At 43.0% G+C, this 13,377-nt stretch overlaps 2 protein-coding genes across 6 annotated transcripts in view; one reads left to right on the forward strand and one right to left on the reverse strand.

The window, feature by feature from the left end:
• Positions 1 to 9,901, forward strand: part of CCDC92 (coiled-coil domain containing 92) — a 29,315-nt gene extending 19,414 nt beyond the window's left edge. For both annotated transcript variants that reach the window (XM_075898524.2, XM_075898525.2), the window contains 3 exons: positions 2,260 to 2,405; positions 5,085 to 5,126; positions 8,156 to 9,901. In XM_075898524.2, coding sequence (XP_075754639.2) covers positions 2,260 to 2,405; positions 5,085 to 5,126; positions 8,156 to 8,931 — 964 coding nt within the window. In that variant the 3' untranslated portion in view covers positions 8,932 to 9,901. The remainder of the gene's footprint in view (positions 1 to 2,259; positions 2,406 to 5,084; positions 5,127 to 8,155) is intronic.
• A 1,596-nt stretch (positions 9,902 to 11,497) lies between these two features.
• Positions 11,498 to 13,377, reverse strand: part of DNAH10 (dynein axonemal heavy chain 10) — a 195,703-nt gene continuing 193,823 nt past the window's right edge. For 3 of the 4 annotated variants that reach the window (XM_089775295.1, XM_075898516.2, XM_075898517.2), the window contains 2 exons: positions 12,446 to 12,591; positions 11,498 to 11,991 (listed from right to left, as the gene is read on the reverse strand). In XM_089775295.1, coding sequence (XP_089631421.1) covers positions 11,845 to 11,991; positions 12,446 to 12,591 — 293 coding nt within the window. In that variant the 3' untranslated portion in view covers positions 11,498 to 11,844. The remainder of the gene's footprint in view (positions 11,992 to 12,445; positions 12,592 to 13,377) is intronic. The other variant, XR_012896005.2, reaches the window with a different exon arrangement.

A 13,377-nucleotide genomic window follows, 5' to 3' on the forward strand; every position in this document is an offset into this window, starting at 1 on the left:
GGCCGTAAGACTTAATTACAAAAGAGAAAAAAGCGATTAGCAAGCCCAGACATTATTTCCAAACTCCGAAACAAGGAAAACACTAAACCCTCACGGACTATCTAAACTTTTCCCTACTTACACATTTTAAGAAGTCCATTGTTGGAGAGAGAAAAGTCTCCCATCTCCCTCAATAGCTGGGAGAAACTGCTCTGGTCTCAAACAAGAGAGAGAAAGAAAAACCCCTCTTTTCCAGTTTGAAATTCCTACCTGCATTGTTATTGACTCACTGCCTGACACCTTGGTTAGGTACAGAAGTTAACCCTTAGTCACCAGGTGCTGGTCAGCACTCCTAATTATGACAGGTACCAAAACTTTTGTGAGGCTTGCAAGGAAGAGAAGGGATCCAATAATTTTAAAACCTGTATAACTTTATCAAACCACAACAGCTTCATGGGACCAACAAATGGCATTTCCCTAACCTGAGAGCATTCTTCCTGTAGAACTTCAAAACCTGCTGCAAACAATGGAGGTGTTAGAGTTTCTCAAAAACAAAGTCATAAGAAACTTCTCATATAGAGTGTTAGGCATTGTAAAGTCACTGCAGAGGTTCTGGCAAAATCAAAATGCATCAATTAAGTACAGCAGCACTGGATAGCTACACATCTTGCTTGGCTTTGAGATGGGCATTTACTGATATTGCAACTTTTTTATTGGAGCATTAAGTAATCAGGGAAACTGATCTCTGGGAAGCTGGTGTTCTGACATTATTTCCTCCCAAAACTATGCAATTCCTGGCCCAGCTTCCATGTGTGCAGAATGTTACCCTTTTCCTGAAACCTCTAACAGGTATTAAAGTGCAGTTGGAAACATGGGCTAAGATCACAAAATACCTCATATAAAATGATGGTGTGGTGACTTTATCATTGCATACTATCACTTTTGTTTTCTGGTAACTATTCTGTGCAGATTACCCTGGGACTAAAACACTACAGAATGTCCTTTTCTAATAATCTCAAGAATCAGCCTGGCCCTTGACCACTGCCTTAACACCTTTCTCCAAAAGGAGACCATGACTGCCCTTGGCACCATCTTGGATTTGTTCTTGATTACACCATGCTCAATGGAGTCTCTGTGGTCACTTTTAGAATCTTTATTGTTTTCTCATGAGTTGCAGTTATTATGATAGCGCAAACATGTCTTTAGTGTTTTGTAGATGTTACTCATGTTGTACTATTCTTAGATTATAAAGTCAGAAGGGGCCACTTTGTTAGCCAAGTCCACCTCTTCAGTGCCACAGAAAATTATCTTTTTTCACCTGAATGTGAGTGCTCCGAGGCAGATCTAAGCCCTAGATAACTATTTCCTTATAGTCTGTATAATTCAATACCTTAATGTTTGCATGAGTACCAGAAACAGATCCATGTTTTCTTTAACTGACATTTCCCACTGGTCCATTGTCTTGTATGGAGATGCTGGGAGGCTGTTCTCCAATACTAAGGATCCTGCAGGAAGCTGCATGGATGTGTAATGCAGCGCCATAAGAGACAGACTAATACAACATTTTCCTCAAGCAGTCTTCTCTTAGCACAGGTTCCTCCATTAGGTACATTTGAACAAAAGTCAATTTCCATTAGGCAACATTATAACTGCTTCAAAGTGTGCCAGTCCCTGCAGTTTCCAGCACCATTTGGCTCAAACTTTAGGTTAAGGCAAGTGATTTGCTGGTCGCTTGGAGTTCATGTAATAAGGTTTCAGCATAGTTGGGTACAGGGCACATCAGTGCTGTTTCCTTTTCTTGTACAGAGGGAGTTAGTGCTTGTGCCTGATTTCCTGTGCTTCAAGAGGTGAATAAAAGTCCACAGTAAAACAGACATATACTATTGTGTTTTCTTGGAACTCCACTTCTATCTTGTTAAGGGATTAATGCTTTAAAGCCTGTCTGGAGCTAATCCTTTAAATGTGTTATCTACAAACAAATGAGCACCCAGTTTCCCTGCCCCTAGCTATCAGCATGGAGGCAGTTGCCTGGAATGCGCTCAGACTTTCTATGAATGTTAATGACCAGTTCCAATAATAGGTGTCATTAGATGATTTAAACAGGCAATGTGAAATGCCTTTTACTCTCTGTGGGCCTGATTCTGCTATTATGCTTCTTCTAAGGTAGTGTAACTCCATTGACATTAATGGAATTGCTCTTGATTCATCCAAGTTTGAGTAAGACTCACACTCTGCAAGGTAACTGTGTGCTTTTATAACTTTGACCCTCTTAAATAACAGGTTCCTAGATGTCAGTATGGCAGCTTCAAACCTGGAGAACCAGTTGCACAGTGCCCAAAAGAATCTGTTGTTTCTCCAACGAGAACATGCTAACACCCTCAAAGGTTTGCATGCTGAAATTCGACGACTGCAACAGCATTGCACAGGTAATTACATAAGTATCGCCAGCAGGGTTGCTATGAATACTCATCAGCTCAGCTTCACTCCCAAGTCCTCTCCTTTCTGAAGCCATTTGAAATTCTGTTTCATGCTAGTAATCAAATATTATCTTTCCATCTGCACTTCTGAAAGAAGGTTGGTATTATATTTTAGTAATCACAAAAGAGGTTCACTCCACTTCTTAATATTGAAATCTCCATAAAACATTGTCTCCTGTGTTGTACATAGTTTGATCTAAGTACATTTCTGAGTACACAAACTATTGTCATAAGTTAGTACAGTTGTTAGAGTAACTGAAGAGTCTGTTTTCTGATGTGTTTTTTCTGATATCTGTTTCATGTTCATTGGCTTTTTTGCTAAAATAGTAATCTGCAGTGGATCCATTAGATCAAAGTAAGGTTCTGTTATAATTTATCATAGAAAATAATAATGTACAGGCAGTCCCCGGGTTACGTACAAGATAGGGACTATAGGTTTGTTCTTAAGTTGAATTTGTATGTAAGTCGGAACTGGCTCCAGATTCAGCCGCTGCTGAAACTGATCAGCGGCTGACTACAGGAAGCCCTAGGCAGAGTTGCTCTGCCCCCAGCTTCCTGGAATCAGCCGCTGATCAGTTTCAACAGCGGCTGAATCTGGACTCCTGGGACAGAACAGCTGGGGCACTGCCGGGTAGGTCCCCGCAGGACCAACCCGGCAGCACCCCAGCTGCTCTACCCCAGGCGTCCCGCAACAAAAGCCTGGTGGGCGGGGGGGCGCACTAGCTGCGCCCCCTCCCCCCCCAGCAGACCAGGGAGACCCAAGCAAAGCCGCGGAGGCGCAGAGGTCCTGCCGCAGAGGCGCAGAGGTCCTGCCGCCTCTGCGGCTTTGCTCCTGTCTCCCTGCTGTGCTGGGGGAGTTCCCCCCAGCACAGCAGGGAGACCCAAGCAAAGCCGCACAGGCGGCCGGACCCCTCTGCCCGTGCGGCTTTGCTCCTTTGCCCCGGAGCAAAGCTGCACAGGCGGCAGGGTCCCGCCGCCTGTGCGGCTTTGCTCGGGTCTCCCTGCTGTGCTGGGGAGTCTTCCCCAGCACACCAGGGAGACCCAGAGCAACTTTTCTCGCCCCGGAGGACGCGGTGGCGGGACCAGTGCACTCTGGGCGGTCCCGCCGCCTGCGAGCTCCGGGGCGAGAAAAGCCCTGTTCATAAGTGCGGATCCGACATAAGTCGGATCCGTGTAAGTCGGGGATTGCCTGTACAATAGAAAATCAGAGTTATGAATTAACCAGACGACAACACACTTCATTTGAAACCATAAGTGCACGATCAGGCAGCAGCAAAGATGAATAAAAGAGGCACTAGAGTACTGTGTTAAACTACTCAAAGCAGCACTTTCTTCTGTGTATTATAGTTTCAAAGCTTTGTTAAGTCAATGCTCAGTTATAAACTTTTGAAAGAACAACTATAATATTTTGTTTGGCATTATAAACAACCGCCATTCCTAAGGTCTTTGTAATGCTGCAATTCTATTGCATTGCTGTTTAAGAGCTTATAAAATGTATGTATGGTCTAATAAAACTATAACTTGCCCTCAGATCTAATGTCTTAGTGAAAACTGATTTTGATTTAGTACCAGAGATCATGCTGACATTTTTACTGGCTCCATTTAATATGAATTACTATACCTGCACAAAACGAACCTGTGTGTATTCCCAGCCAGTTCAGGATTTTTCCCTGTCATATATTAGTCAAAGCTTTGTCCAGTCAACAGCTTTTGAGAGAATATTCCACGGTATTAGCATACAAATGTGTATTGAATTTAAGCAAAAAAAACTATTAAATTAGTCAATGGCAAAAATTGCTAATAAATGAAAAATTGGAGAGAACAAATTTTATTTTTCACTTTCAGTCATGGGAATAATTTTAAATATTTACATAATAAACATGTTAGAACACTTAATTCAATCAAATTAAATCCAAAACTTAACACCTGCATCTGTAGGATGAAGTGATAGTTGTGAGGCATTTTCTATAGCTTTCATTAAGGCACTGACTTTTAAAATCTATTGAAGCCGCCTTTGGCTATTGCAGGTTGAACCTCAATGGTCCGGTACTCTCTAGTCTGGCAAAATCTGTGGTCCAGCAGGACTATGCAGTTGCTGGACTAGACTGTGCCAGCGGCAAAGGTTACTGGTGGCTGTCAGGGCAAAAGAGCCCACTGCTGGTGGGGCTGCTGGAGCTTGTGGAGCTGGTAGGGTAGCAAAGCCCATGGGGCTGCTGGAATCTGACATGGCAGCAAAGCCATTGGAGCCTGGGCAACCAAAGCCTGCTAGCTGGCCGAGTCCAGCAGGGCTTCCAGAGTCCTTGAAGTAGAGAAGCCCTCAGCCATTGGGGCTGGTGGAGGCTGCAGGGTTGGTGGTGCAGAGAAGTCCAGGAGGCTGCTGGACCCCATTAGGCTGGCGGGGCAGCAAAGCTGGTGGAACCAACTGGAATCCAGCTGTTGGGGAGAGAAACAATTTCTCCTGGTCCAGCAGACTCCCTTGCTGGGTGTCAAATCAGTGAGGTCCAATCTGTAGAAACATTTATGAATGCACAAGATAGTTCTAGACTTGTTGTAGATATTCTCTATTTTAATCAGAAGCAATATCCAAAAAATAAAACTCATTTATTTTTTTTTAATTTTATTTTTTAGATTTGACTTATGAACTGACTCTGAAAAGTTCTGACCTGGCAGGTAAGAAATGGAATGCATGTGATGCTTTTAATGTTCTGGTTAACATCTTCCATCTTTTGGTATGTTTGTGAATGGCTTTTGTTGTTGTAAAAAAGCACTAGTATATACTAACAATTTTCACTTAAAATTTATAATGGCTTCCAACCAAGGGTCCCAAAATGCTTTGTAAATTGTTAGGCTTAATTTATGAATGCTTGGGAGGTATTCCTATCCCAGGGTCACATCCTTATGGATGCACCAGGAAACTGCTGACTTCAGTGTCTGTGCTTTAACACCAAACCCTCATTTCCTTCTACTCAGTACAATACAAAACTATAAATAGTGTCATTCTGCATATAAATCACATTCTTGAAAGCATGCAAATACTGTAGCTGCATCACAGATTTGGAGAAAACTGCTAGGCATTTCAGATGTGAAGCGTAGCAGTTGCTGATACTTAAAGAGTGTTAGTGCTTGCAGGGGATAACCTCTGGACTAGGAAACAGAGAAACATTTAGGCTTCACAACACACCTGTGTGTTAAACATTTGTGATTGTGCCTCTCTCACATAAGGGTAAGATGAAAATATGATTAAGTGATTTCCGTGAGATGTCACACCATGTCAGTGGGGCAGCCAGGAATAGCACCCAAAAGTTCTGACTTCAAGAGCATTCTTCCAACCACTAGCTTACCATAACATATATACACTTTCTGATGTGGTACAGCCAGGCATTCTTGTCATGTCAATGAATTTTTGTTACTCTTGGTGACCTAGCAGGTTTCGAAAAACAACTTAAATTTGAGAGTACACTTGAACCTCTTTAATATGGCAATCCAGGGAAACAGGGTATGCTGTATTAAAGATTTTGCTGGGCCAAGGAGAGGACTGTAGGGTCTGGGCACATGTGGATCCCACACTCCCCATTAGGGATGTAAATGAGTAGTTGACTATCCAATAAGCCTAAACTTATTGAGTAGTCAAGTCAACTATTTGCTCCACTCCCTCGTCCCCTTTGCTACCTCTGATAGAGGCAGCAAAGGTGGGGAAACAGGAGCAGGTGCTGGGGGGAGCCGACTTAACAGCTGGTTCCCCCCAGCATCGTCTCAGCGGTGCCACCTGCCCCCTCCCCCACCTCTGATAGAGGCAGCAGCTGGGGGGAGAGTAGGGGAGGCTGCTTTGGCAGCAACCCCTGTCCGCAGGGGGTCCCAGTTTCCCACTAGGACCTCCATGGATTGGGGCTACTGGGCCCAGTGCGAGCCCTGGTCTGGGACTGCTGTAGCTCTGCATTTTAAATAGAGGTGCTGTGCAGTTGGAAATTAGCTGAACCAAACCGAGGATGTTTATTCAACAGGTTTGGGCAGTGTGACATCAGGGGATGTCCTGGAAATAAATGCAGGCTCAATATAAATCACACAATGAGGGGGCTTGAAGGCCCTTTGCTAGATATGTGTGTCGGCAAATCCTGAGCTAGCCATACAAGGCAGGTTTTGACCCTGCCCCATAGTTCCCTCTAAGGTACATGACTGCTTGGGCATGCACTAACAATTTGAGTCCCGTCCACCTCCTTACATGGCCTTAGTTCTAGTTTCAGCTCTTCCCCAGTGTTGGAGCTGTGGCTAGCGTGGGCCATGTGGCGGCTGCTGGAGCTGGAGCCATCGTACTAACAATAGCACCCTAGCCCCGGCCCAGGAGAAACTGAACCACAGCCCCACCCCTCAGCATTAAGGAGCCTGCACTGGTGCTCCAGCAGCACCACCACCATCCACACATGGGGTTAGAGCATCCAAAATCTACCTGCCTGGATACCCCAATGCTCTGGTGTACAAGAGTAATGTGAGGAGTGTGTCTTTCTTCTCAGTTGTGGGCAACATCAGTGAGGTTCCCCTCCCCCCTTTTTGCTTCTTGTGTGCAGACCCTGACTGATTTTTCTGTGGGTCAGTGGCCCCAAACCAAAAAAGGTTCCCCACACTTGCCCTGATTGATCAGAGATACTATGTTTTCAACCACAGGGAGGGGCAAAGGGAGGGAAGGGTGTGGAGTGGCAGAGAGGCAGGTGAGGGGTGCAAACCCTGCCCCCGCCACGGGTAGTTCAAACCTTTCTTCTCTGCTTGGTTCTCTTGACAGTGATTTTTCCTGGTGTCTCTCTTGCTCTATGGAATCTGTGAGACAAGGGGGACATGGACAGGGCTGGCGATTGAGGTCTGGGGAGCCAAGTCTGCACCCTGCTGTCCCTACTTTATCTAGCCACACCTTTATTTTTTAGTTCCATTTCTTTCTTGGGACCGCTGTGGCCTAGATCTTAAATGTAGTAATAGCCACCTAGTTCTTACTGCATTTAAAATGCAGACCTCCTCCCTTCCCCCAGCAATCCCAGCTCTCTTTCAGCTTGCACCAGATCCATGACCTACTCCATTTCAGCTCTGCAGTTTACATGTAGTTGGAGCCAGGCTGCCTCCACAGTGCAAGTAGCTCCTGGACTTGTGTGAGCTGGGACAGAGCGCCTCCCCTTATCGACTAATTATGTAGTTGATACCAATTATCTGGCTCTTAACATCCTTACTCCCTGCTGCTCCCAGGCACCACCATCTGCTGCTATGCCTCAGGGGAAGCTGACCTGTGTGCTGCCATTTCCCCAGCTGATGGGGGAAGGAGGGAAGGCAGAGCTGCTTCCTCCACCATACCACATGTGTTCCCAGATGAGGGATACTCAGAGTATGGAGGTTCAGCTGTATTCAGCAGCCAAGATTTACTGATCTCTTTTTTGTTCCTACTTTCCTAGAATAACTGAGCTATCTTCATTTTTATTTCAACTTGATATTATCAACTGGGTATCTTCCTCATCCTAAACTGCATCCTAAGTATGGCATTGATCTTATATCTAATTTTTTAAACTAAGATGTTAAACTATGAAGTGGTCAGTGTATTTCCAGAAGTTAGCCTTAACAAAAATTCTTACATTCTGAGAATTAGTTTTAAAGAAAGGAGTTGCATTACTGATTTCTATCCAGTGGCTATAAGTAGCTTGAAACTACTTTTCCCGTTCTTTTAGAGAATGGTAATTCAAGAAGTGATGAACTCAAAAGGAAATGTGAAGCACTTGAGGCTCAGCTGAAAGTCAAAGAGGCTGAAAATAATGAATTATTAAAGGAACTGGAACAGAAAACTGCAATGATAATGGTGCTGGAAAACACCATCAAAGAAAGAGAAAAGAAGTATTTAGAAGAGTTAAAAATGAAAAGCCATAAGCTAAATATGCTGTCAAGTGAACTAGAGCAGCGAGCAAGCACTATTGCATATCTGACATCACAACTGCATGCTACCAAGAAAAAGCTTATGAGTGTAAGTGGAACTTCTGATGCCACCCCATCTGGAAGTCCAGTACTGTCCAGCTACAAGCCAGCCCCTCCCAAAGATAAGCTACCTGAGACCCCACGACGCAGAATGAAAAAAAGTCTATCAACACCGCTAAACCCAGAATTCGAAGAGGCCTATAGATTAGGATCGGATAGCCGAAAGCTGCTGTTGCGAGAGCCTGTTGATGCTATGCCTGATCCCACTCCATTTTTATTGGCCAGGGAAACTGCAGAGATCCACCTTATCAAAGAACGGCCTTTAGTTATTCCACCCATTGCTTCAGAACGCACTTCAGGAGAATCACAAAGTCCAGCAAAAGAGAAGCAACACAAGGCACATATTGGTGTGGCACATCGAATTCACCATGTAACAACATCCCAGACTCCACCAGAGGTTGAAACATTAGCAGTGGATCAGGTCAATGGAAGTAAAGTGGTCCGAAAGCATCCAGGGACAGACAGAACTGTTTAAGTGAAATGATTGATGTGATGCTCTATTACTCTGTTGCTTTTTATGCACTGTGATCAAATAACATAATTTCATCGCAGTAAAGTTTCTTTTAATGCTTCATGCATGCCAAATCTTTTCCAGATCTGTCAGCAATAGATTCTCCTATTTCAGTGAAACACAACTGAGATTCTCTGTTCATATTGCAAAGTATATAATTACTAAAAGCTGTGGCCAAATCTAGGTATACCTGACTGCTTGCTTCTAAATACTACTCCATTTACTATAACTGTGTATATGGACAAAAGCACAGGCTACAGTCTGCATTATTAATCAACATTTAATGAAAAGATATATTAATTATAAACCTCCAGCAACATGTATTGGCTGTTAATGTTTAAAATGGCAATGTTCCTTTGAAGTTTTGATGATGTGTATGTAGCATTTCCATACACAGACTCCAACTTTCATGACAAAGCCCTTCTCACGGCAGATTAAAAATAATGCAGATGTACATATGTGTTAAGATGACCTATGAGAGAACTTTTTTCAGGTGGTCCTGATCAAACCATGTTCATATTTTTGTTACATTTCTCTCCGTTAGAAAATTTCCAACAAATTTTATTTTATTAATCCTGTAGTTTGATTTGTGTCCCCTTACGTAATTCTTAAGTGTCAAATGGTCACGAGTATATAACTGGTGGGTGAGTAGGAAAGAAAACACTGATTGAAAAACTGTTTGTAAGTCTTCATGGAGAGAGTACAAACACTGTCCTAACAGAAAGCAGACTCCTGTTTTGGTGTTTAGAAATTGAATGGTTCCTATTAATCTTACACTAATTAATACTTTGCACTATGTTGCCTTTTGAACAAGGCTCTTGAAGCGCCTTACTAAGGTGTAAAAAATACACTGCACAAAAAGTGAACTATTCAAATGTTTGTTTTTATACTTAGCCTGTATATTGTATAACAGCATAAAAACCATCAGACCTAACCAATGATTTATTTGTTTTTGTTTTAAGTTTGAAACAACTTTATGGAGACACCAGGCTCATTCTGAGGTACACTCCCAGAAGGATGAAAAATTCAAATGGTATTTTTAGAGTTAGCTGGCAGTGTTAACCTTTGGAGCCCTAGTCCTCATACTGAAAACAGACCATTCTCAATATTAAGTAGTTTAGAGAATTCCATTGCTAATAATTTACATTTTAGTAAAGTACAAATTCTCTTGGTGTTTTTTTACAAGGAGTGGGGAAAATCTACAGTTCAAAGGAGAAATTATTTACCGAGCTTTAAACAAAGGGAAATGTTTTTCTTTAGCCCACAATATTAAAATCTGTTTTGGTTTAGTGACCTCGAGTAGCAAATAAACAGAAATATTTGTCTTTAAATCTCCTCAGTCCAGACATTTGGAAGATTCTGCAGCATACTTCAGCCATAGATCTCAAGGTACTTTACAGCAGTGGATATATCTCATAATTTTAAGCCATATGTTGAAGTGACCTACCTAAGGGTACGTCTAGACTACATTCCTCTGTCGCCAGAGGCATGTAGATTAGGCTACCAGACATAGGAAAATGCATTTAAATTTACATGGCTGCCGCGCTGAGCCGACAAACAGCTGATCAGTTGTTGGTCGGCTCAGCGCGATATTCTGGACGCGTGGGTGGCGACATCAAAGGTATTTGTCGACCACCCAGATAAACCTCATCCCAGGAGGCATACCTGGGTGGTCGACAAATACCTTTGATGTCGGCACCCGCGCGTCCAGACTATCATGCTGATCAGCTGTCAGCTCAGCGCGGCAGCCATGTAAATTTAAATGAAGCGGCAATTATTTAAATCGCCGCTTCATTTTCCTATGCCTGGTAGCCTAATCTACATGCCTCTGGCGACAGAGGCATGTAGTCTAGACGTACCCTAAGTGACCACAGGAAATCAATGCTAGAGAACCTGGCTTTCCTTAGGGTACTGTCACGCTGGCACTCAATACTCATTCTGACATCCTTTATCTTTGACTTGTCCTATCTGATTCCTATGATCCCAAGCACTATTCCTGCTTTAACTCTGCCAATAACATTCCAGCTCTGTGCCTGTTTCCTTTCTTTCTCCCAACCCCTAATACACATACAACATAAAAATTTCAAATGCATATTGGGAGTAACCATATTCTTTTAACTCCTAAATTTCTGGGAGTTAGCTGCCACATTCATTCTTGTAATCACAAGAAGCAGAAGTGAGCAAATAAAGATTTCAAAATGCTGCTGCATTCATGATCTAAACTAATAAAAGAAAATTTCTTAGGAGAAGTTTGAAGTAGGTTCTTATCCTCTAGATCATTGGATTATTTCCAGAGCACTAGCTAATCTAATTCCCATCTGTGCCTGAAACTACAATGATATGGAAACCAACACCAATTTCTGGCCATGACCAAACAATCGACTTTTGCTCTTTGAGCATGAAAAGAATCTCTTGTACAGAAAGACAGTAGTGGGGGTGAGGGGGACACACACACAAGTGAAAACAGCTTAGAGTCTTACCAACCAGACATAGTATTTGTAAATGAGATTGTTTCATTTTAAGAACTCTCTAGACCAAACAGCGAAAATCTTTATTTTTCAGTGGTACAGAAAAAGTTAAATATAAATTGAAATAAATGGCTAAAATTTGTCATTCAACATCCAGACAGAATTAAATACAAGTTAACAAACTACATGGTACTTTTGTATTTACTAAACCTTAACATCGTAGGAAAGTTTTCAAAATAAGTATTTGCAGCAAATATATCTAGGCCTGTTTAAAAATAATAGGATTCTCTTGAAAATGCAGGCCCCAAAAAACTTGATCCAGTGATTCTTGGCATAATTTGACTTCATAAATTGTTCTCAGCATCTCTACCAGTTCATGTCAGATATGGTAAATGGGCTGTTTGCAGTGTCAGTCAGAGTTCAAAGTGAGACAGACTCCTTGGAGCACCCAATGAGAAATATGCTTTGTGGTTGAAAGATCAGCTTCAAAAACTAAACCAACGCCCATAGCATTTCTTCTTGTGGAAGTTGTGTACACAGGTGTCCGGAATGTATTCTAAAGGCAAGAGAAAGGCAGGTATTGTTTGAATATAATAGGCACATGACAGAGGAACTACCACATGAATAAGGATCCTTAACAAGACTTAGGGTTTGTAGGATTGGATCCTTACTATAAATGTAAAAAACTTGCATTTACTATTAGAATCCTAGATATATGATATTAAGAGCATCTTAATTTAAATCACTGGCTGGGACAGAGAGAGTGATGAGGATATATCCATTTTCCCATTTCCTACTGTAATCCTAACTGGCTAAAAACTCAATGTTTCACCAAAGATACCAACTAATAGCAGAGAAATCAAATTTAGGGAGACAAAAATGATGTCTTATCTGTTTCAGATGCATTCATCTCCAAAGCCATTTTGTTGTTTAAAACAATCATATCTGTATGTGCTCTGCCTGTGGTAAATTGAGCCTGTCAATCTGTGGTTGAGGAAAGGTGTTCATACCTGTAGTTTGAGGCGATATGCTTCAACGGGAATTATCTTTAGAATAGGCAGATCTACCACCAACACTTTGGGCTTGCTCCGGGCAAGACAGCAGTTCTCAATGTCCCAGTCTGCACCTTCCAGATATAGACCAGAAATAAAGCATCCTGCAGCAAGTAGAAAAGGAATCCATGCAGAAAAGATTTTTTAAGACTCATTCCCTCTTGTTAGGATAGGATTACAGTAAACTTCAGTGCATTGAAATACTGCCACTAAGTCCTATGTATGCTTATTGTGAATCAAGCACAAGCCAATTTAATGCCATTTTTTAAATTAAAAATGTTTTTATCTTCAGTTGTACTATCTAGGCCCGTAGACGGTGAGTTCCATGGGCTTATGAAGCCCTGTCACCAGGAACATTCCTGGCCCGGAGCTGGGTTCCATGAAAACTCACACCTACTGCCCCATGCATTCTCTCCTCCCCCCCCCTCTCACCCCCTATGTCCTCCGGCCCTGCCAGCTGCCCTGGTGCAATTTAAAATGCCTTGGGGGCTCTGCCAGCAGTGCAGTAGGGTTAGAGTGGCTTCCAGTGGCTTCCTTACTAGGGCTGCTGGCATGGCCACTCCTGTGGCCAGGGGAGGTGGGGTCTCTGTGCACTGCTCCAGGTGATCTGCTTCCCACCACTATGGAGAAGCAGAGAGCGCAGGAGGCTGCAAGAAGATGACAGGGTGGAGCAGGCTGCCAGGCTGCTCTGGCTCCCACAGACACAGTGAATATGTGGACGGCTTTACCCTACCACTGCCTTGAACCAGACATCGCAGTAATCCCTCAGCTTGCATTGCTCGGGGGAGGCAACTTCAGCAAGGTGCAGGGGTGGAGCAGGGCAGTGCCTGCACTAGGGGATTGCTCTGGGCCCTGCACCTCCCCCTCACTATGAATAACCCTGCCTACCA

This window comes from Pelodiscus sinensis, chromosome Z (genome assembly GCF_052426305.1).
Source record: "Pelodiscus sinensis isolate ZL-2025 chromosome Z, ASM5242630v1, whole genome shotgun sequence".
Taxonomy (NCBI): Eukaryota; Metazoa; Chordata; order Testudines; family Trionychidae; genus Pelodiscus; species Pelodiscus sinensis.